Source organism: Anoplopoma fimbria, chromosome 2, assembly GCF_027596085.1.
Source record: "Anoplopoma fimbria isolate UVic2021 breed Golden Eagle Sablefish chromosome 2, Afim_UVic_2022, whole genome shotgun sequence".
Classification (NCBI taxonomy): domain Eukaryota; kingdom Metazoa; phylum Chordata; class Actinopteri; order Perciformes; family Anoplopomatidae; genus Anoplopoma; species Anoplopoma fimbria.
In genome coordinates, this window is record NC_072450.1 from 2,748,053 (window position 1) to 2,772,277 (window position 24,225).

General features: G+C 37.9%; 1 protein-coding gene across 1 annotated transcript; it reads left to right on the forward strand.

The window, feature by feature from the left end:
• The first annotated feature begins 2,148 nt into the window (after positions 1-2,148).
• On the forward strand, positions 2,149-22,905 carry gch1 (GTP cyclohydrolase 1). Its single transcript, XM_054612851.1, has 6 exons — positions 2,149-2,688; positions 12,488-12,597; positions 17,152-17,207; positions 19,505-19,536; positions 19,660-19,744; positions 20,864-22,905. Exons 1-6 carry the CDS (start codon positions 2,319-2,321, stop codon positions 20,988-20,990), a joined length of 780 nt encoding a protein of 259 aa, XP_054468826.1. The 5' UTR covers positions 2,149-2,318; the 3' UTR covers positions 20,991-22,905.
• The last annotated feature ends 1,320 nt before the right edge of the window (positions 22,906-24,225 follow it).

Here is a 24,225-nt window from a genome sequence, read left to right on the forward strand (position 1 = left end):
AATGTAAATGTTTGTTAGTTCACATGTTTTTGTCCCTTTTTACTTTCATTTAATTTCATTCACGATATTAACATAAAGCAGTCAAAAAGGAGAATTCACAGCTGTCTGGTGTTGTCGTCAACACTGTGTCCGTCTCAATACTGTCTGACTTCCTGTCTTTGACTCTCAGCTCATTGGTTCCTACTGAAGACGTTAAAAAAAGGAAATGTTGCATTTGCTGGGGACTATTTTCAGCGGCGGATTAATCCACATTTGTTGCTGTCGTTGAATGTTTTTCAAATCAGTGATGAAGAGTAACGGAGATATAGAAAATACTTTTAAAAATCAAAAGCACTTCCTGTTGTGTTAAGACGCTCACTTCTATAAATGATCCAGATGATCAAAAACAAATATAAACAATATTCAATAAAGTCAATCATTTTTTTAAGACGAGATGATATGATGCCAACGCTTCAACACTAGTAATATTTTCTTGTAATATCTTCATTTTACTGTTTGCAGTCTTGATGATAAAATGGGAAAAATCCCCAAACCTTTTATTTAGGGTGAGTTTATTTTGCTTTGTGGTATTTATTCTCTGGAGTATTTCCCTTAATCTATTTATACGTTTGTTATCTTCATGTAACATATTAAGCAATAGTTCCCAAATATTATTACAATGATGTTATAATTACCTTTAATAAATACATAAAAAATATAGGGGCATTAAACAGCAAAATAGAGCAAACATACACCCAAAATAAATATATTTTTAAATACAGTGTATTTCTACACTAGTATTTCTACTTTTACTTAAGTGAAACATCAGAAAACTTCTTCCACGACTGGTGAAGGATTATAATTTATTGGAATTGTGTACTTTTACTCGAGTGAGATTTTAAATGAAGGATTTTAACTGATAACTTCAATAAGTTAAACTTATTTTTACTTCTTCTGCCATTGGGGAAGGATATCATTTATTTATTTGTATACTTGTTTACTTTGACTCAAGTACCAGTTTAATAGAAGGATTTTTAACTTGTAACAGAGTATTTTGACACAGTAGTATTTCTACTTTTACTTAAGTCAAACATCTCAAGCTTCTTCCACCACTAGTGAAATATTTTAATTTATTTTAATTGTGTACTTTTACTTAAGTAAGAGTTTAAATGAAGGACTTTAACTTGTAACATAGTATTTATCCACTGTAGTATTTATACTTTTACTGAAGTAAAACATCTGTTAAGTTCTTCCTCCACTGGTGAAGGATTATCATGTATTTACATTGTGTACTTGTGTACTTTTACTTGGGTAAGAGTTTAAATGAAGATTTTAAAACTTTTACTTTTAGTGAAACATCTGAGAACTTCTTCTGCAGCTGGTGAAAGATTAGTATTTCTTTTTTAATTGTGTACTTGTGTACTTTAACTTGAGTAAAATTTGAATGCAGTATTTAAACTTGTCACAGAGTATTTTGACACAGTAGTATTTCTACTTTTACTTAAGTCAAACATCTGTTAAGTTCTTCCACCACTCGTGAATAAGTTATTTACATTGTGTACTTGTGTACTTTTACTTGGGTAAGATTTTAAATGAAGGTTTTGTTACTTTTACTTTTAGTGAAACATATGAGAACTTCTTCTGCAGCTGGTGAAAGATTAGTATTTATTTTTTAATTGTGTACTTTTACTTAAGTAGGGACTTTAACTTGTAGCAGGGTATTTCTACAATGTAGTATTTATACTTTTACTGAAGTAAAACATCTGTTAAGTTCTTCCTCCACTGGTGAAAGATTATCATATTTACATTGTATTTACTTGGTGAAGGATTATAATTATTTACATTGTGTACTTTTACTTGGGTAAGATTTTAAATGAAGGTCTTTAACTTGTAACAGAGTATTTCTACACTGCAGTATTTGTACTTTTATTTAGGTGAAACATATGAGAACTTCTTCTGCAGCTGGTGAAGGATTATCATGTATTTGCATTGTGTACTTGTGTACTTTTACTTGGGTAACTTTCACTTGTAGTGGATCATCTGAGAGCTGGTGAATGAGCAGTAGGTCCCGCCCCCCTGGAGCCGGCCAGCCAACAGCAGCTCTCCCTGGATTATCTGCCCTCATAAAGCCTGCAGGATCCCGAGGCTGGAGAGCACTTTAACCCAAAACGCACAGAGAGGCTTCAGAGAGGAGCAGAGACTGAGCCACCAGAGAGGAGCCAGAGCTGAAGAAGAAGAGGAAGAATAAGAAGAGGAAGAATAAGAAGGAGAAGAATAAGAAGAGGAAGAATAAGAAGAGGAAGAATAAGAAGAAGGAGAAGAAGGAGAAGAATAAAGTGATGGAGCACTCCAAACAGACGCAGGAGCCGCTGAATGGACACTTTGACGCACCGGTGAAGCTCCTTGGTGGCTCCGGACGCACAGCCTCCTCCTCCTCCTCCTCCTCCTCCTCCTCCTCCTCTGCAGCTCCTCAGCCTCCTGCGGCCGCTGAGTCCAGCTCCCAGCGGCCAGTGATGGAGAGCTGGAGGGAGGAGAGGACCCGCAGCGTGGAGGACAACGAGATCAGCCTCCCATCTCTGGCTGCGGCTTACACCACCATCCTGAGGGGGTTAGGGGAGGACCCGCAGCGGCAGGGGCTCCTCAAGACCCCCTGGAGGGCCGCCACAGCCATGCAGTTCTTCACCAAGGGGTACCAGGAGAAGATCATCGGTGAGTTACACCTCAGAGAGCTCAGAGACCTTTGACCTCCACCTGTCAAAGGAGAATAAAGAGTTTACACTTGTGATTATTATTATATTCCTTTATTGAAGGAATATAATAAAGGAATATAATATATATATATATTACATTACATTACATTACAGTCATTTAGCAGACGCTTTTATCCAAAGCGACTTACAGGAAGTGTATTCAACATAGGTATTCAAGAGAACTACTATATATATATTATATATATCCTTTATTATATATTTATACACTTTATTCAAGTGTTGCAGCAGCTCAACTACACAGACACAGACAATAAATACACATACTATACAACTACACAGACAATAAATACACATACTATACAACTACACAGACAATAAATACACATACTATACAACTACACAGACAATAAATACACATACTATACAACTACACAGACAATAAATACACATACTATACAACTACACAGACAATAAATACACATACTATACAACTACACAGACAATAAATACACATACTATACAACTACACAGACAATAAATACACATACTATACAACTACACAGACAATAAATACACATACTATACAACTACACAGACACAGACAATAAATACACATTAATACTCAGAGGATGAGACATTTAGACTTTTTGGACATAAATACAGTTTTTGAGGTACTTCAGTATATTTTATATCTCTACTTTATACTTATTGGAGTTACTTTGTACAATATAAGTACATAGAGAATACAGGGATATAATATAAAACAGTAAAATGGAGCAAACATACAACCAAAATAAATATGATTAGATTAGATTCAACTTTATTGTCATTGCACAATATATATTAGTACAAGTATTAGGACAACGAAATGCAGTTTTAGCATCTAACCAGAAGTGCAAAAGAAGCAGTGAAGGTGCAGTGCAATGTGCTGGATACATAACAGATAAATAATAATAAATAATAATTAAAAAAAAAGAAAAATATCAGTATGAGTAGTATAAACAGTATGAACAGTGTAATAATATGTATTACAATTATTGCTAATAGTAATAATGATAAAAGTTATATTATTCATATTAATGTTGATGATTAATATTGTTTATACTAATATTGATATTGCTGTTTTATCGTTATGTTTCCTCACACATAGAACAATGATCCCAGTCAGCTCCTCACAGCTTACAGCTTATTGATTAGACATTGGTATCTGATCAGGTCTCTGTGTCGGTATCAGGACGTAAAGAATCAGTGCATCCCTGATTTAAATAATTTGAACTGAACCATTCTGATGATTTCCTTTTTCTTCTTTAAGTGCATTTTGATGTTATTATCATGTTTGCTTTACGTATTTATATATATTTTTATTTTTTTTATGAATGCAGGATTCTGTGTTTATTTTTTTAATTTTTTTATTTCGTATTGTTATTTTTTTTATTTGGCATAAAAATGTCAAAACTCTGTCAGAGGAGGTCCAGGTTCACCTGCTGTTCACCGGTAATCATGACACGAGTCAGCTCACTAGAAATGGTTGCAAAATATTATTATTTGATTATTAACATAATAAGAACATAACAAATTTGCAGCCAAATGTGCACCACAAAATACATGATTTTTTTAAATATTATTTTCATTAGTAATATTTAAATATTCCTGTTAAATGACCAGTGTAGTCCCTGTGACGTCTCTCATTTGTTTGACGTTATGAAGCCTTGAGTTCGGCGATTTTGCCTTACTCATCTTGATTTTTTGGACTGAGGAGGAGTGACGTAGAGACCATATACTCTGGTGTCGACCTGTCAATCAGTGTGTAGCCCCGCCCTAAAGCATCCCCTGCTTTATGGTCTGTTTGACTCTAAATGGAGCATCATTTACTAAATGAACATCATGCTGTATTGAAGAAGACTTGAAACTAGAGATTGAGACCATAAACTCATGTTTACAATGTTTACTGAGGGAATAAATCAAGAGAGAAGTAGAGTCATTTTCTCATAGACTTCTATACAACCAGAGGAGTCGCCCCCTGATGGACAGGAGAGAGAATGCAGCTTTAACACATGAAGCATAGGTTTAACTTCTTCCTGGTTTAGCACAATGTACGTCACCAACACCAACATGGCCGTTACTTTCGAGCTATCTATCTCAGCTGTGTTCTAAATGTTGCGTTATCTTACCTGATGTGTTTATCATCTTTGGGGTTTTGGAATGTTTGTCGGAGCAAAACAAGCACTATGAAGACGCCACTTTGGGTATTAAAGTCAGGGTTGGTAATCTTGAAAAACTAGCAAGGGTACAACAGGTTTACAAACTTCTGCCAACTCTTTTCAAATGAAAGTAGTCAGCAGCACCATTGACCAGCCATGTTGGTTGTTTAAGTTCGTAACGGACTGTCGGTGTTAAAGACTTGGATGCTTTCTTACTAGATTTAGTGGCTTTTTGGAGCTAATGCTGCTACTTCCATTAGGAAAGAGGTCGGCAACACTGGGTTGTTTTTAGGTTGGATAAGTTTTATGTATACAGCATTTCACCAAAAATATCCAAAATGATTGTGAAGAAGATTACCAACCCTACCTTTAAGAATCATTGTATTTTCAGACACTTAATAGACTAAATTATTATTTAAATAAATAATCACCAGATGAATCCATAAAGAAATAACTCTTACTACTCTTGTGCATCATTTCATACACATCTCTGCCAGACTTAGTTCATATTTGGAAAGTTTAGGAACCAGACTTGAATTTAAGTAAGTGTATTTATTGTGAAACTCACTGCAGAGATTGATTTACGCTTTTCTGTGTTAAAGCCAATAAAAAACAGCCTTTTAACTGTCGGTGAGTCATGTGCAGGCGTGGGTCGGTTTCATCCACATGGGCCGGCTTCTCCTCGCTATGGCTCGTTGGAGAAGCCCCCCCCCAAGTCTCTGAACTCCATCTGGAGGTAGTTTGTTCTGTTGTGGGGGATGTTTCTGTGTTTTGTGTACAAAAAAACGAAGGAATGCAGTACATTACATTACATTACAGTCATTTAGCAGACGCTTTTATCCAAAGCGACTTACAATCAGTAGTATATTACATATCAAATCAAAATATCAGTAAAAGGAGACTTAAATATGAAGGGCACCCAGTGAATATGTCTTTCCTCTGAAACTTCAAAAAGGATAGGATGGATGGTGATGATATACATGTGTTCTGCAGGCCGTGGCGGAGCTCCAACGTCTCTGCTGATTGGCTGTTCCAGGATCCTCCCCCTGTTAGAATTGTTGGAAAGCAGAGAACACAAAAATGTCCTGAGCTGGATGTTTGTGGAGAGTTAAAGCATTTCTTAGTGAGCGTCACACTGTTTGATCAGTGAGTTCACGTGTGTGTGTTTGTGTGTGTGCAGGTCGGCTCATGTTGAGCTTTGAACACAACATGAGCCGAAAATCCTCCTGTTGTCGAGCACATGACCAACATAATGGTCATGTGGTCTGTTATGAGGAAATATAAATGCAGAGATTAAACAGGAAATGTGAGCTTGTGACGTTACAGGAACCTTATGACACCGGTGGCACCGAGACGCGTCGCCACGGGGCTTCAGAAAACCAGCTCAAGGCCAATGTTTTTCATTTGGGCAATATAAATAAAGTTGACTTGAATAAAAGCCCAGATTCAGGCACATTTTAATGCAAACTATTCTGTCACATACACTAATCTTGGTTATATCATATTTTCATTTTGTTACCCAAAGTATTTTCACAATCTTTTCCTTAACATATCCAAGAAGTTTTGTGGCCTAAACTTAACTAAGTTTGTTTGAGTTTTTGAAAAGACTGAAATAATGAAACGAGCAGAAATCGTGTTGCTGAACTTTTGTAGGAAACGAAAAAGAACACCTAGTACATTCTTACTAATGTTTCTATGAAAGCGTTGTATGACAGACTGTCGTCCCCTGCTTCTCCTTCATTGACTACGCTGACGTCACCAGCGTTTTTCAGAAAAGTTCAGAAGTTTTCTACTTCTGTCTCCACACGAAACAACTTAGTTGAGTTTAGGCAACAAAACTACTTTGTTAGGTTTAGGCAACAAAACTACTTAGTTGGTTTAGGCAACAAAACTACTTTGTTAGGTTTAGGCAACAAAACTACTTAGTTAGGTTTAGGCAACAAAACGACTTTGTTAGGTTTAGGCAAAAAAACACTTAGTTAAGTAACAAAACTTTAGTTAGGTTTAGGTAACAAAACTACTTAGTTAAAAAACTACTTTTATTAGGTTTAGGCAACAAAACTACTTTGTTAGGTTTAGGCAACAAAACTACTTAGTTAGGTTTAGGCAACAAAACTACTTAGTTGGTTTAGGTTACTTAGTTAGGTTAAAAACAAAACTACTTTATTAGGTTTAGGTACTTTGTTAAAGGCAAAAAACTACTTTGTTAGGTTTAGGAAACAAAACTTCTTAGTTGGTTTAGGCAACAAAACTACTTTGTTAGTTAAAAACAAAACTACTTTATTAGGTTTAGACAACAAAAGTACTTTGTTAGGTTTAGGTTTAGGCAAAAAAACTACTTAGTTAGTTTAGGTAACAAAACTACTTTAGGTTTAGGTAACAAAACTACTTAGTTAGGTTTAAAAAACTACTTAGTTAGGTTAAAAACAAAACTACTTTGTTAGGTTTAGGCAACAAAACTACTTTGTTAGGTTTAGGCAACAAAACTACTTAGTTAGGTTTAGGCAACAAAAGTACTTCTTTATTAGTTAGGTTTAGGCAACAAAACTACTTTGTTAGGTTTAGGCAACAAAACTACTGTTAGGTTTAGGCAACAAAACTACTTTGTTAGGTTTAGGAAACAAAAAACTACTTAGTTAGGTTTAGGCAACAAAACTACTTAGTTGGGTTTAGGCAACAAAACTACTGAGTTGGTTTCAGCAACAAAACTACTGAGTTAGGTTTAGGCAACAAAAGTACTTAGTTAGGTTTAGGCAACAAAACTACTGAGTTAGATTTAGGCAACAAAACTACTTAGTTAGGTTTAGGCAACAAAAGTACTTAGGAAAAGATGGTGGTTTGGGTCAAAATAACTGCGGAAGTGCTGTTAATTAATTATGCAAATTACGTGACAATAAATCAACGTTGTCTCACTCCTTGGCTACATAGTTACCTAGATACCTAGTTACCAAGCCAACTAGCTAGCCATTCGTCTCCAGAGCTGCGACCGCTCTCTACCCGGCGAGCTGAGACAACACTTAACGCCCCGCTGACGTGAATCGCCACCAAAACAACTCATAGAAATCAGCATTTATTTGTGTATTAGTCAAATGACCACGGAATACATTTCAATGTCCGTTTCTATGTGCTATACTATGCTGGTGATGCTGTCGAGCATCAGCATGCTAGCATTGTGAGCGGTTGGCATACTGCAGCCTCACAGAATTTTATCTTTGACTTTGACTTTGTGTGACCTGAAGGTTTGTTTAAAACCCGTCTGACTGCGGTTCCTCGACTCGACCCGTCTGTCTTCTTTTTAGCGGCGTCTCTATGTTCTAGGGAATTGAATAATCAGTTTGTACATCATCACGTTTCTGTGGCACCGGTTACTGCACCCAACACCTGTTTTGAGACGGTGGTGTGGTTGTCTGGCAACAAACCCACACAAAAATGCCTTTTGTGTTCTCCAATTAAAAGGCATCAAAAGGAGCGGAAGGGCGTCTTCAGATGAAGTCAATAAATGTCTTTTTAAATAAACCTGGAAAAAAGACAATTTCCTGAAACTCAGCAGATCTAAAATATAATATTATGGGATGTGAAACTGGGACATAAACAGACAACAATGAACAATAAACAAACGTTTATGTGTTTCTTTGTGGATTCAAAGGCAGGAATGTACAGGGATTACTCATAAGTACAGCCAAGGGTTAAAAATATGGAAAGGAAATATGTGTGTGTGTGTATGTGTGTGTGTATGAGTGTGTGTGTATGTGTGTGTGTGTGTGTGTGTGTGTGTGTGTGTATGAGTGTGTGTGTATGTGTGTGTATGTGTAGTATTAATGTTCACACACACACACATACACACACATACACATACACACACACACACACACACACACACACACACACACACACACACACACACACACACACACACACACACACACACACACACACCCTTCTGGCTGCCTGAACAATAAATGAATAACTCGTTTATTTAGTCATTCACTCCACTGTTTCCTGCTTCATTCAGAATGTGTCAACATGTGGCCTATTCACTCTGTGTGTGTTTGTGTGTTTGTGGTTTTCATTCACACACACACACACACACACACACACACACACACACACACACACACACACACACACACACACACACACACACACACACACACACACAAAGAGGAGGCAGCACTGTGAAACGTAGAGCTGATGATGAGTAAAACTGTCATTACCTGATAACCGCCTCGTCTTTCTGTCACCCTGGGCGTCCGAACCGACGGTCCTCACCAGCTGCCCTTTATGTAGTTAAGGTTGATTTAACGTTATCATCCTCCAGGGCGTGTGTGTTTGTGTGTGTGTGTTTATATGTGTGTTTGTGGGATGCAATTGCAACTGTAAATGATGGTGTAAGAAGCTGTAATGAGCTGGAGTATAATTTCTCTTTAATGCAACAACTTGTGTTTTATTTCGTAGTTCTGGCCATCGTTTCTATCAGAAATAGTGACATTGTACTCGAGATTAGGGATTAGATATTTTCATTAAAGCGGCTATAATCAATATCTTAACAATGTGACAATGTGTCTCCCGTAGTGATAATCTTACATAGAATTATCAGCTGATCCTGCATCCCCCCTCCGCTTTACGGAGCTTTAAAGTGAGTTTTAACTAATAATAACTGATTGTTCCAGCTCTGGTTGAGTTCCAGTAACAAAATACATCGTTAGGGACAACAAACAAGAACAGTCAGGGGATCAGGTTTTAAACAAAACTCCATGTTTGTGAGACTTCTTTACTGAGAGGCCCAAAGGGTGAAAATGATTAATATTTCAGGTGTCTGTTTGTGTTTTTCCCATTCCAAAATTTACTCGATCAGCAAAGTCTTTCTTTCACTTTAACTTTGTTCTTTATAAGAAAACTTTCCAAACAGGATTACAACTTTATTACAGTGTCGACCTGAAGGCTCTTCTAGTTTGTAGTTTAATGAGGTTTAAAGTGTGTCCAGGAGTTGAGCTCTGTTGTTGCTATGTGTCTCTTGGAAAGGTTAGGTTGGCCACAATATTTGTTCATTTTATATTTTTTTGCCACACAAGCGCTGTTGCTCTGGGGATGGCGCTCTAGTTTCAAGTCTTCTTCAATACAGCATGATGTTCATTTAGTAAATGATGCTCCATTTAGAGTCAAACAGACCATAAAGCAGGGGATGCTTTAGGGCGGGGCTACACACTGATTGACAGGTCGACACCAGAAACATATCTCTACGTTACTCCTCTTCAGTCCAAATATGGTATCGACCGTTTATTGTTTGCAAAAAAAAACCATGGGTTGATGGCTGTAATCCAAGATAGCGACGGCGAAATAGCCGAACTCAAAATGGCAGTCCACAAACCAATGGGTGACGTCATGATGACTATTCCACTTCTTATATAGAGAGGTCTTTGTTGATCCTGACTTACCCTGTAGTGCCACTAACATGTCAAAGTGTTTGCTTTTACAGAGAAATATGTCAACATTTACTATTAAGATATCTCTGATTGTGGTACGCACAGTCACGGTTTTCTGATGTTAAATCCTAATGACTTGATTTTCCTCTAATGCCACCACGAGGTTGTCATACGTGGATCTTCAGTCAAATGACTCGACATGTATTGGATGAACCATAAAATGTGGTCCAGAGATTCAGCATGAACTTAAATATCTGCTCACATAGCTTTTCCTCAACAGCAGTTTGTCCAAAACTTTGGTTTATGGTCAAATTCCTGCAAAACTAATGACCTTCCCATCAGCCTCCAGCTATACTTTGTGTCTCGTTGTAATTAACCAACTTTAGCACCACTGTGCCTGCAGCTTCACAGGAGAGTTAGCTGTTGGCTCTATTTAATAATTGCATATGAAGAACCAGGCTAAATGTGCATTAATTACTTGTTCATACAAGGCTCGTTTTTTGTAACCAGTGTAGCATGAAAGTGTGGTGTAATCAGCAGTATTGCTAGCTAACTAGCCAGCCGCTACATTATTGAAATTAAACACAATGCTATCGCCAGATAAGGGACATCTTTGTTCTGATCATTTTTTGTAAACAGTTTTGCATCAAAGAATATTGGAATTAACAAGCTAGCTGAGTAGCCAGTTGTCCACTAGCTAGTTGCTGGTTCCACCATGCTTTGATGCTACACTGGTTGTAGAATATAAGCCCAACACTTTGTCAATGTTCTGCAGATGGATGTACAAGATAAACGCGAACGTCATAGCACAACAGTGTGTTCAGCAGCTGAGCGGCGGCCACGAACGGCAACTATCACAACGATCAGGAGAAAGATTTATCACTATAGCCGGACCTAAAATGAATACTGATAACGGAACCCGAGCCGTCAGAGAAAAGCCACTAGACTTGTTGTTTCTCGTGCCAGAAGAGAAACTAGTTGTCCAAAAGCAGAGCGCCTCATCTGCAGAGAAAAGGCTTTCAAAAGTAAAAAACTAGACCAAGAGACGAAACAATAATGTGTCCGTGTGGTGGGAAAGATCTTCATGATGAATGGTGCCGTGGCATCGAGACGCCATAATCAGACAAACCAAAAAAGAAACTTAAAGAGCGTCTGAATACTTTAAACAACCTGTGTTCACACAATAAGCAGCAGAGACTGAAACAACAGGTCTGTTTTCTGTTGTTTCATTGACCCCCCCCCCCCCCCCCCCCACCGTTCCCTCCAACAGATAACCAGTCAGGAAATTAAAAGATGCCGCTGTGAGCGCGAGAGCCGTCTGTGTCGTCACAAACAGATAAAACGGTTTATTGAACCCCCGGCAACTGAAAAATGCAATAAAGCAACAACAGGAAGGAGCGTATGGAAGCAGAGCTATAATTAGACAGCCACTGTTTGCCAGAGAGAAACACCGAAAGTCTGCGATAAAAAAGCGGCAGATCGAAGGTGGAGGTGAACCGAGCGTCCGTCCTCCAGGGGACAGGAAGTGATGCAGGATGTTTTTTATACACAACAAAAAAATCTGGAGATAAACTCTTGCAAAAGACCTAAAAAAAGGCACAATTACAGCACTTCTTTTCTTACAAAAAGGAAAAACATAGCTAGATAGTGAATAAGAAACCTCCTAATTAATCTGTAATATATTTTAAAAGTTTAATAGATTAAAAATAGATACTCCAGTTGGTTCATTGACGAGGATTGTAGACTTCCATCGATTATTGACATTTTGTTTTTTACATTTTTATTTTCTGTTGTAAAGACAATATACTCTGTGTATAGTAAAATAATAATTCATTAGTTAATAATTAATTAAAATAAAGTAAATAAAGTCTGGTCAATTTGTATTATGGCACTCATTTTTTATTACGTATTAAGTTTTGTTTTGCAAGTTTCAGTTGTTAAGTACAATAAAAATATTAATTCAATTAAATACAGTTATTGGTTGATGACTTAATAAAAATAAAAGTATTGACATGAATGAATAAATACAGTAAATGGACTAATGTTGAAATTAAATAATATACAAAAACATAGTTTGGTTGGAAAATCTGTAAATTTAAAAAATGTTTGCGAGCTAACCGGAGACTTTCGTTTCATGTCTCCCCCTTTCTTTCTTTTCTTTATTTCTCCTCAGACGTGCTGAACGACGCCATCTTCGACGAAGACCACGACGAGATGGTGATCGTCAAAGACATCGACATGTTCTCCATGTGTGAACATCACCTGGTGCCCATCTTCGGCAGGGTGAGCGCACACAGGTCTTCCTCCTCTGCTTTAAGAAATCAACCGATGAGTCACAACTTTGTTGGGATCATTTTATGTAACCAGTGTTGCATGAAAGCATGGTGGAATTAACAAACTAGTTAAGTAGTAAGCCTTCCACTAGTTAGCGTGGTAATTCCATCATGCTTTTATAGTTACACATGTTACAGAAAATAAACCAAACAGACGGCCATCTCCTCATATCTCTAGTAGTTTAGCCGATTAGCATTTAACATTTCTCTTCAGCTTGTGAAGGCTAAGGATGTATTATAAGCAAAAAAAATTCACCATCTCTAAAACGCTTCACCAATATTTTAGCTCAGTAGAGCCTCAAAATCACAGTTCACAGTTCCTTTGTTTTGCCTCCAGCTAACACATTACATTACATTACATTACATTACATTCCAGTCATTTAGCAGACGCTTTTATCCAAAGCGACTTACAGGAAGTGTATTCAACATAGGTATTCAAGAGAACTACTAGTCACCAGAAGTCATAAGTGCATCTCCTTTCTTAAACAAGCATCTAAAAGCATAAACCAGAGCAAAAGTATAGTGCAGAGGCAAATTACTACGAAAACAATAATTGCAACAGACTAATACGAATACAATAAGTGCAACAACTAATACGAGTGCAATAAGTGCAGCGAACTGATACGAATGCAATAAGTGCTACGAGGAAGGCTCAGGGTAGTACTTCATGAAGAGGTGAGTTTTCAGCCTGCGCCTAAAGATGGGCAGGCTGTGACGTAAACATGATTACCGCTGTAAACCAAAAAACGATAAGTCGGGTTAAGTGCCAAACTGTTTCTTTCCTCTTAGCTGTCTCATGCAACCTGCAGATGTAACCAATAAATAGTACATAACCCTCCTGTTAAACCACAACTTGATAAAAGTAGTGAGTTTTGGAGCCAGGCTAGCTTTTCCCCCTGTTTTCAGTCTTCATGCTAAGCTAAGCTACCTTGTTGGGCCCCGAAACCCAGGCGGAATAAACTAGTATTATAAGTATTATAGAAATCACAAACTACATAAACCCACTGACTTACAATTAAAAAAAAAGTAGATTTTAAGATAAATAATTGTCCGTGCATCTCCGTTAACCACCGATCACATAAATAACTTCTTAAAACATTACTTTGCTGCAGCCGAGTCGCTTTGCTTTCTGATACAATCAATAAAGTGGACTTTTGTTTTTTGCTTGAAGGAAGCTGGATATATTCATAATTTAATACAAAGAGATTATCTCAAACATAAGAAGAGATGTGAATCTTCCAGGAACATTTTATCTGGAGGCCGCCGGTCTGAACAACAGAGAACATGAGAAACAATCAGATTAGCCGGGATCTGTTTATCCTGCGTTTGGTTTAGCCTCCTCCTCCTCCTCCTCCTCCTCCTCCTCCTCCTCCTCCTCTTCCTCACATCATTAGTCTCCACTAAGGATCCTGATTGGCCTCTTCTCTCTCTCTGATTCTTCTTCCTCCTCATCTCTCCACCTTCACCCACAGGTGCATGTTGTTTAAGACAATAGCGGTTGGCAGCTGATCTTTTTCCACCTCAGTGTAAATGGGCTCTGATGACAGCAGTGAAACACACACACACACTTACCACACCTCCTGTGTTAGTGTGTGTGTGTGTGTGTGTGTGTGTGTGTGTGTGTGTGTGTGTGTGTGTGTGTGTGTGTGTGTGTGTGGCCGTCAGGTGGCTGTTTACGTCCCTAAACCTCCTCCCTCCCCTCTTCATCGTCAGCAGCGTTGCCTCTTATGAGCCTCTCTCATCTGTCTGTCTGTCCGTCTGTTGTGTGTCTCAGTGAGTCACCAGGTAGAGAGAGAGAGAGAACGCCTCCTCCTCCTCCTCCTCCTCCTCCTCCTCCTCCTCCTCCTCCTCTATTATTGGTCAGCAGGTAGCCGATGGCTGTTTGATACGCCTGTTAGTTACTTTGTAATCAGCCAAACTGCCTTCTATGCCAACCTCTGAAGAGATTACACACTTCAAAAACATCTCATATCAAAGTAGCACTATGATGTATTTTTAAGGATATGGATTATCGATTTTAATCGTAAACTGAACGGTTACTAGTTGAAGAGAAAAGGTAGTTTTGACACTTCAGGGTGTTCTTAGTTTGAGACCGAACATTAACCTGTGTTTTACGTGTCCTTCATCTCTTCCATTCATTTGCTGCCCAAAATAAAATATGTTAAAAAACCCACGTAGAAGGGTAAAGAAGTAAAGGTAAAGGAAAAAAGATGCACTTTACTAGGAAGTTAAAATTCCTGTTCTTTTATTTGACTTTTTGACAAAACTTAAACCCACAAAGCTGAGTTTAAAGCCACACTTGGCAACTTAAAAAAACAACATTTTTGTCTCAAACATGAGACAGAAAATCTGTGGAAAAATCACAAATTGAAGCCATGGGACCAACGATTACTCCGTTGCCATCTTGGTTTACAACCATCGCCATCTTGGTTTTTTGCAACCAGTGAACAGGAAGTGACCATATATGGACTGAGGAGGAGTGACGTAGAGACGCCGTATACGTCTCTGGTGTCGACCTGTCAATCAGTGTGTAGCCCCGCCCTAAAGCATCCCCTGCTTTATGGTCTGTTTGACTCTAAATGGAGCATCATTTACTAAATGAACATCATGCTGTATTGAAGAAGACTTGAAACTAGAGATTGAGACCATAAACTCATGTTTACAATGTTTACTGAGGGAATAAATCAAGAGAGAAGTAGAGTCATTTTCTCATAGACTTCTATACAACCAGAGGAGTCGCCCCCTGGTGGACACTAGAGAGAATGCAGCTTTAAGACACTTCAGCATCGCAAACCAAATCTAAGAACTAAAAGTGGCTACAAATTATTAAATGTCTCATTATTATGATATTTTGTTTTACCCCTCCCCGTCGTCACACCCCAGCGTGTTCCAGTAAACCATAAGTGAAAAAGCCGTCATGGTCGTCTGTTTGATGTCCATATGTCAGACTGGAAGAAAGACTGGAAGGAAACTGGAAAAAAAGAGATCTTTGCACGCTTGTTGCTGCTGCCCTTTCTCTCGTCTCGTCAACAAATTGCGTCTGACATTTGAGTGGACTGTGAGTGTGTGTGTGTGTGTGTGTGTGTGTGTGTGTGTGTGTGTGTGTGTGTGTGTGTGTGTGTGTGTGTGTGTGTGTGTGTGTGTGTGTGTGTGTGTGTTAGAATTAGAGCCTCCAGACATCAGTGATTCTCCAGCTGACGACTCCATCTCTTCCTCCTCTTGTCTTTTGTTCGTCCACCTGCTCTGCTCTCATCTTCGTCTTCTGTTGCTGATGAGTCTTTTTTAAGGCTGCTTCCATGGTATCGGTCTCATAAGAACTAATGTTTGTGGTAAACTCTCATTTACTTTACTTAAGCGATTATTTTACACCAGAAAGAGCTAATAACTTAAAGTACGCTAAAGGGAAAACATATCTATTTTAAAGTAAAAAGCAGGTTGAGGTGCTAGTGACTTAATTAATGTGTAACAATTTTAACAAATAATAATAATAATACATTTTAATAAGGAAGCACTTTTCAAAAAAACTAGTAAAAAAATGTAACATTTGAAAATGAATGCTCAATCAACAAAAGCTTTGTTTGTAGGAAAGCACATTGCTATCAACGGATGAGACGACTTTCTTCGAACATTTTCTGTAACCAGTGAAAGCATAGTGGAACTAGCAAGCTAGCAAGTTAGCGTGCCAATTCTACCATGCTTTCATGCTACACGGGTTACAGAAAACAATCCAAAAGTGGACCATCTCTTCATCTCTCTAGTAGATGAATTCTGAATAATAGGCTAATCTCAAATGTAGGAAATATTGATTCTGGAACCCAATAACACAGGAAGATTGACACCGCCTCACTCACAGGGAGTGACCAGTGTAGCATCAAAGCATGGTGGAATTAGCAAATCAAGTAACCTCCCAGCTGTCTACTAGTGACTTGTTAATTCCACCATGCTTTCATGCTACAACGGTTCCAGACAAAGTTGTCTCTCATCTGTTGATAGCATTTTGCTTTTCTACGCTGATGATGAAACATTTAGTTGTTCAATTTTAGTATTTTTTCCCTTTCAGTCGTTACTGCATAACTTTATATCAATGATACCTCAATTTTGTCGTGAATCAGATTAGATTATAAACAAGTTAGCCCACTACAACGGTCGCAATGGCAACGCTCGCACTTTGACCATCCTTTTACGTTGATTTAAATTGGATTGTTTATTCTGTTCTACTCCTTTTTTTATTTGAATGGTCTCAATGTAGCCAAAAACATCAGGATTCATCCTCTGTGGACCATGAATGTCGGGATATTTTACTGCAGATTTACTTTCACTTAGAATTACGGTATTTTTAGCCACAAAAATCTCTTTCATTCACAAAGACAACCCCTTCAAAATAAGAGTATCCCTTGGTATGAAGCACATTAATCCGTTCACAATGATTCTTCTATTATTTAGCAAAAAACAGGATTAACAGGTATAAAATATATCTGATCTTGAATCTTCTCTTTGTTTGCAGGTTCACATCGGTTACCTCCCCAATAAGAGAGTTCTGGGCCTCAGCAAGCTGGCCAGGTGAGTTCATTTACTCTAATTAAGTTTATGTGTGAGAGAGAGCGAGTGTGTATTTAAGCTGATTAATAAACAGTGTGTGTGTGTGAGTGTGTACTAGCGTATACAATCTTATCTCACTGACCCCAATACCTTCAGGCTTATCGCACTAACACCCCTCACTAACACGCTACTGGACAAGCTCGCTTACATTGTTATGAAAACAAAAATGTATGTCCTGATCGATCTGAGAGAAAGTTAAGAAATATTTCAGGTATGTAGGAATGTTTCCAAGGAAAGTCTGGTTTCATACAACTGTGGCCTTATTTTAAGTATTGGCTGAAATCTGACAACATAATAGAGAAAAACAGTGAAATGATCACCCAAACTATTTGCTGAAAACATCCACAATTTACCCTTTGCTTAGTCCCGCCCCCTCGGATGCTGACTGGCCAATCATAGCGTAGCATCGTCCAGCTCTGACCAGGGTCCGAAACTTTCCGTCTCTGCTCCAAAGAGTCTGAATAATGGTTTCAGATGTTCTTCAGGCTGGTTTAGTGGATTTGGAGCTCATCATAGTTAAACGTTGGGTAACAGTGATACTCTGTACCTGGAGAGGTTGTTCCTTCTGATGAGTGGAGTCAATCCTGAAGTGTCTTAAAGCTGCATTCTCTCTACTGTCCACCAGGGGGCGACTCCTCTGGTTGTATAGAAGTCTATGAGAAAATGACTCTACTTCTCTCTTGATTTATTCCCTCAGTAAACATTGTAAACATGAGTTTATGGTCTCAATCTCTAGTTTCAAGTCTTCTTCAATACAGCATGATGTTCATTTAGTAAATGATGCTCCATTTAGAGTCAAACAGACCATAAAGCAGGGGATGCTTTAGGTCTACAGGTAAGAGGTAAAATAAAAAAATGTATCTTTGCTTTGGGGTGAACTGTCCCTTTAAATATAACAACAGTCATTTTAGAGCTATTTATAGAGCAACAAGGGATAAAAAAGGATAAATGAACATATCTGCAGAAGCGACCCGGTCTTCACCTTCGACCTGTTGCTCTTCTCTGAGAGAAAAACCAGTTTGGACAAATTCGACCTCATCCACCTCACGAAAATGTCACAGGATCAAACAGGCGGCACGAGGAGAGACGGGTCGTACTGTACGTACAGAAAGAAGAGGCAACATGCTGCAGCAAGCGAGTCATATGGAGAGGACTTTAATAATAATACATTTTATTTATAGAGTGATTTTTATGGGGCTAAAAGAAGCCATAAAACAACACACATGGTGCAGTGTCGACAGGAAAGAGATGCCGGTGAATTTTGTTCTCAAAAAACGTCTTGAACAGGAATTTGATACTGGATTTAAGATAAGAAAAGATCCTTTCTAAGTCCCACAGCAGGTCAAATTTGCAGGATTACAGCAGCAGAGTGGATAGTGTAAACGAACAAGACACATAAGTAAAAAGAAAAGAAATCAAAACAAGTCCAATAAATAAGTAATACTACAGTAGTCATTTTGACCATTGGTTTGTGGACTGCTGTTTTGAAGCCTCAAATTCGGCCATTTTGGTTTTTTTTGCAACCCATACACGGAAGTGACCATATATGGACTGAGGAGGAGTGATGTAGAGACGCCGTATACGTCTAATTTACTAAATGAACATCATGCTGTATTGAAGAAGACTTGAAACTAGAGATTGAGACCATAAACTCATGTTTACAATGTTTACTGAGGGAATAAATCAAGAGAGAAGTAGAGTCATTTTCTCATAGACTTCTATACAACCAGAGGAGTCGCCCCCTGGTGGACAGGAGAGAGAATGCAGCTTTAAGACACTTCCTCATCGGCTTCACTCGGCAGAACCGGAATATATATTTATATTCCCTAAAAATATATACAGTATATTCTCATTATTTATATTTAAAAAAATATGTTTTTTATCCTTTTGTTTCCTTAAAACAGGTTATAATATCTTTTTCATCATGTTCCCTAAACATATTCCTCACACTATGTTTTCAAAATTTCCATTATGTTTAAAAAACATTTTTATTTCTTTAAATTCTGTTCCTTGAAAATTATGATAGTGTTGTGCTTTGTTTTTTTTTTTACCATCCCAGTCTCTTCCACACAGTGAGATAAACAGCTTATTGATTAGATATTGATATTGGATCGGTACTCGGTATGCCAGGTATTTGGTAGCTCTAGAGAGTATTTGAGGCAGCAGGACGGTGTGTGTTTCATGAGTTTTTAATGGAGATCTATGGAAGAAGAAGTTATTGATGAATAACTGAGTCGTGTTCTCTCTCTTCTTCTCAGGATTGTTGAGATCTACAGCCGTCGACTACAAGGTACCACCTTTAAGTTCAAGTTAAAGTTAAAGTTCAGTGTTTTTAGTTTGTTATTTGTGAGGCTGGTCGGTTGTGTTTGTTCTGTCTGACCTGCTTCATGTTTGTCCGTCTTTCTGTCCACAGTTCAGGAGAGGTTGACCAAACAGATCGCCGTGGCGATCACCGAGGCGCTTCAGCCCACCGGGGTCGGCGTGGTCATCGAGGCGACGTACGTATACCATCAAACTAGAACCCCAGAAACCTGAGGGGAACATCTGCTTTCATTCTTTTTGCTCTCCTTTTTCTATCCTTTACTTTGGTTTCCTACCCTCTCTCTCTTTTCACTTCGTTTCCTTTACTTTCACTGCATCCATTGCTTCGTATCCTTTCATTTCCTCCTCACCTCCTCTCTCTTTAAGTCTTCTCGACTCTCTTTTTATTTATTTCATTGAATTTATTTTTATTTTATTCCATTACTTTTCTTTTCTTTCCTGTTAGACCTCTTCTCTTCCTTCACTTCACTTTCTTCTTTCCATTACTTTCAATTCCATCTCTTCATTTTCTTTCCTTTCACCTCCTTTTTCATTTCTCTCTTTTATGATTTTACTTATTTTTTTTAACCTCTTTTCTGTTACTTTTATCTCCATAAATCTCCACCCTCTTTCCTGTTACACCACTTCAATTCCTTCACTTCTTCAACCTTTTTATTCTTGAATTTCTTCTTTCCATTACTGTCAATTCCATCACTTCATTTTCTTTTTCTTCATTCTTTTTTCTTTCTCCTTTATTTATTTTCTACCTCTGTTCCATCACTTCATTTTCTTTCCTTTACTTCCTCTTTCCTTACAGCCGTTTCTTTCTTCCCATCACCTGTTTTTGCTCTTTTATGATTTAACTTATTTTTCATTTAAAGCTTTTCACTGTTACTTTGATCTCCATCACTTCGGTTCCTTTCATTTGCACCCTCTCTTTTCTGTTACATCTCTTCCTTTCCTTCATCTTTCCTTTCATTTTTATACTTTCATTTCATTTCTGTGAACCGTTTTCCATTACTTTCATTTCCATCACTTCATCTATTTTAATTTATTTCATCTTTTGTTCCAGCTCTTCCTTACCTTCTCCTCTTCTTGCTCTTTTATATTTTTTCAATTGAATTTCTTTCGGTCATATTTACTTCCTGTCTTCTGTTACATCTCCTCCATTCTTTTACGTTATCTTTCTGTTTACTCCTGTTCCATTACTCTGATGTTTAACATTTCATTTGCTTTTTCCCCTCTCCTTCTTCGTCTCCTTTTATTTCCCACTTCCTTTCCCTTCATTTTAACCCCCCCTCCCTTCCTCTCTGCAGTCACATGTGTATGGTGATGCGAGGCGTCCAGAAGATGAACAGTAAAACCGTCACCAGCACCATGTTGGGAGTTTTCAGGGAAGATCCAAAAACCCGTGACGAGTTCCTGGCTCTCATCAGGAGCTGAGGACGACGAAGAAGCTCCTCCTCCTCTTCCTCCTGTTGCCTGGGGTTACCTCCACCTTCACGGACCAGCCGCCATGTTACCTGTGTGTGTGTGTGTGTGTGTGTGTGTGTGTGTGTGTGTGTGTGTGTGTGTGTGTGTGTGTGTGTTTCCATCTCACCAAAGGCACACTGTGACTCTCGTTGTTGGTCAGATAAAGTGAAGCGTCATGATTTCTGTTCAGTGGCCGTCGACTGACATGTTGTTTACTTTTTCAGACGACGGGACTTTAACCTCTTTGTGTCCTCGTGAGTTGTGTTTGTTCTGCTCCTTCATCAAATATCAATCATTGAATATATCGCCTTGAAAGTACAGAAGGAGAGTTTAACAGAAAGAATCCACCCTGAAGAAATAATTAAAAAACACAGTTATTAGTCTTTTTGCATTTCTAGGTGATGTTTAAAGGCCCTTCATTAGAGTCACAAAGGAACAACAGAACAATTAAACATCTGTGGGTGAAATGATCAACAGCTTCAGATTTACAGTAATATTTAGTGTTTTGGCTCAGTCATGTTAGATATCTACGATGGCATATTAGGGCCCTCATAGATAAAGAAATAAATAATTATGGAGCAGGGGGAGGGGCCTAATATACAGAGATTAAAGCCTTAAATTTACAACATAAAAACCACAAATTTACAAATATAACCTTGGATATTTTCTGAGATTATAAAGTCATAAATTTGCCAGATAAATTCTAAAATTCTCTAAAATAGAGTCAATTATTACGGGGGGAAAAATTAACAAATTTACGAAAAAAAAGTGGATATTTTAAAATAAATTAACAATAAAAATTGTAAAGTTTACGGAAAAAAATATTCATATTTTTCTAAAATTATAAAGTCATAAAAATTAGCAAGAAAAATTCTGAAATTCTCAGAAATTAGACTCAAATATTTACGGAATTTTTTTTAATTTGTCTGTTAATTTTTTTGCAAACATTTTAATGATGAATTTTTAAAATCCTATTATATGTAATAAATATTAATTTTATAAAATTATACATGTTTGACAGCACTTAAACATCCTGTCACACCTCAAAAACCTCAGTTTACCATCTTCATTTTTTCCCCTTTTTTTATTAAGGTAATTATTTATGAGTAGAATTAAAACATAACGTTTGTAATATCAAAATTTAAAACAATAACAATTATTTAAATGTAAAAATCACAGATCATTCAAAATCTCATTGTGGGGAAATGTGTTCTTAACATCAGTATTCTTATTTTTAGATTCCATTTTTGACCTCTTCCTTTCATAAATATCATTATAATAATTATTATAATGATAATAACAATAATAAATATATTATTATTATTATTATTATTATTATTATTATTATTGCTATTATCATTATCATTATCCTGTGTGTGGATCTGCCTCTATCTGCCAACTTGCCTCTCAATTAAAACCAAAAAATGAATTCACTGAAAACAAACTTAATTTCCATGAGAGGCAAAAAAAAAAATGTGTGTATGCTAGTGTGTGTGTGTGTGTGTGTGTGTGTGTGTTTGTTAATGTGTGTGTATGCATGTTATTGTGTGTGTGTTTGTTGTTTGATGTTTATGTGTTGACTAGTGTAGATTTTTTTTTCATGATGTCTCCAGACTTATTTTAGGAGCTTTAGTTTAACGTGACGACTGTTTGTTACAGTGTGTGTGTGTGTGTGTGTGTGTGTGTGTGTGTGTGTGTGTGTGTGTGTGTGTGTGTGTGTGTGTGTGTGTGTGTGTGTGTGTGTGACAGAAGATGAGCGCTTACAAACAGCTCCCATGTTGTTGTCTCTGTGGCCTTGTTGAGACGGACGGTCTTCATCGTCACTTTATGTAAAACTGTGTTTATTTCAGATACTTTTTAATCAAAGAAAATAAATCTCTATGTGACAGCAGCAGTGTGTGTTGTTTCTTCACATCACACATGACGGACTTCATTTGACCTTTAATACTTTTGTACTTTTACTTGTAACAGAGTATTACTCAAAGTTACTAAGAGGAACTTTCCTTATGTGTTGATTCTGGCGCCCCCTGTGGACTAAAGTGGTAGTGTTTCTAAGCACCAGAGTCCCTTTAGAAAACCTCTCATTTTACTGCAGCAGGGTCTGACAGTCTGACCCGCTCAGTCCTGGTTCTGGTTCTCCTGTTGCCTCCCTTCACCTCCAGCAGAGAGGAGAAGCTCTGCTCCTGGAGGAGGAGGAGGAGGAGGAGGAGGAGGAGGAGACGCTGCTGCTGGCGGGAGGAAGGCTGCAGTGAAGCCAGATCTGGGTCTGTCCACGGTGGACTGGTCTCTGCTGGATCTGGGTCTGTCCACGGTGGACTGGTCTCTGCTGGATCTGGTCTGAAGGAGTTTCTGGTGAACCTGCATGATTTCATCTGGTTTCTCCAGAATCCGACCCGGTGGCTCCGATGACGAGCTTTAAGAATAACTTTATAGAAACAGACGATCTTCTCTCTGATGGTCTCGTTTACTGATGGAGGTCTATAGAGGATCAGGACTAAACTGAGACTGGTTCAGGACCAGTTAACAGTTCATCACAGTAACTTTATAACATATTGGTGCTAACATTTAATATAGAGAACCGGTTCTTTAACTGAGAAGGTATCGATGTGACCTTTGAACCTCCAACAGCTGGTTGCAATAAGCTTGTCACTCTGGAGTTTTTCTGAAAAGCTTTCTGAAAGATGTAGGAAATGAACTAAAAGCAGAAGAAGACTAAACTGGTTCCATGAAAAGGGCCCCTCAGCTTGTTCTTTAGCCCAATTAGAGGGTGGATCTGGCCCCGAGCCCAGAGAGAGAGAGGGGGTGGGGGTGATCCGGATCTGGATGTCTGACAGGAGGAGTGACTCAGCAGCTCCAGCTTTAGGGTTCAGTAACATCGAGTCCATGCATTTAATTCAGCATCATCTCACAGCAGGAAGGATCAGAATGTTCAATCTGCTTCCTGAGAGAGTCGATGTTCAACTCTACGAAGTAAAGAAGATGTTCAGACAAAAGCTTTTAAATGTGTTTGTGTCTATAAAGAATTATGAAAAACTTTTGTCATTTTAATGAGAAACTAACTTAAAATAATGAGAAAAAATCACAATATTTTGACTTAGTGCCTCATTTTAAGACGCTGGTTTGTTTTTTGAGGCACTATGTCAAAATGTTTAGAACATTTCTCAGTTTCTTGACATGCTAAGTGAATATTTTGAGCTGCAAAGAC

Coding starts and splice junctions, on each gene's coding strand:
- gch1 (XM_054612851.1), top strand. CDS start 2,319: ATGGAGCACTCCAAACAGACGCAGGAGCCGCTGAATGGACACTTTGAC. Junction 19,537..19,659: donor CTACAGCCGTCGACTACAAG/GTACCACCTTTA, acceptor TTCTGTCCACAG/TTCAGGAGAGGTTGACCAAA. Junction 19,745..20,863: donor GGCGTGGTCATCGAGGCGAC/GTACGTATACCA, acceptor TCCTCTCTGCAG/TCACATGTGTATGGTGATGC.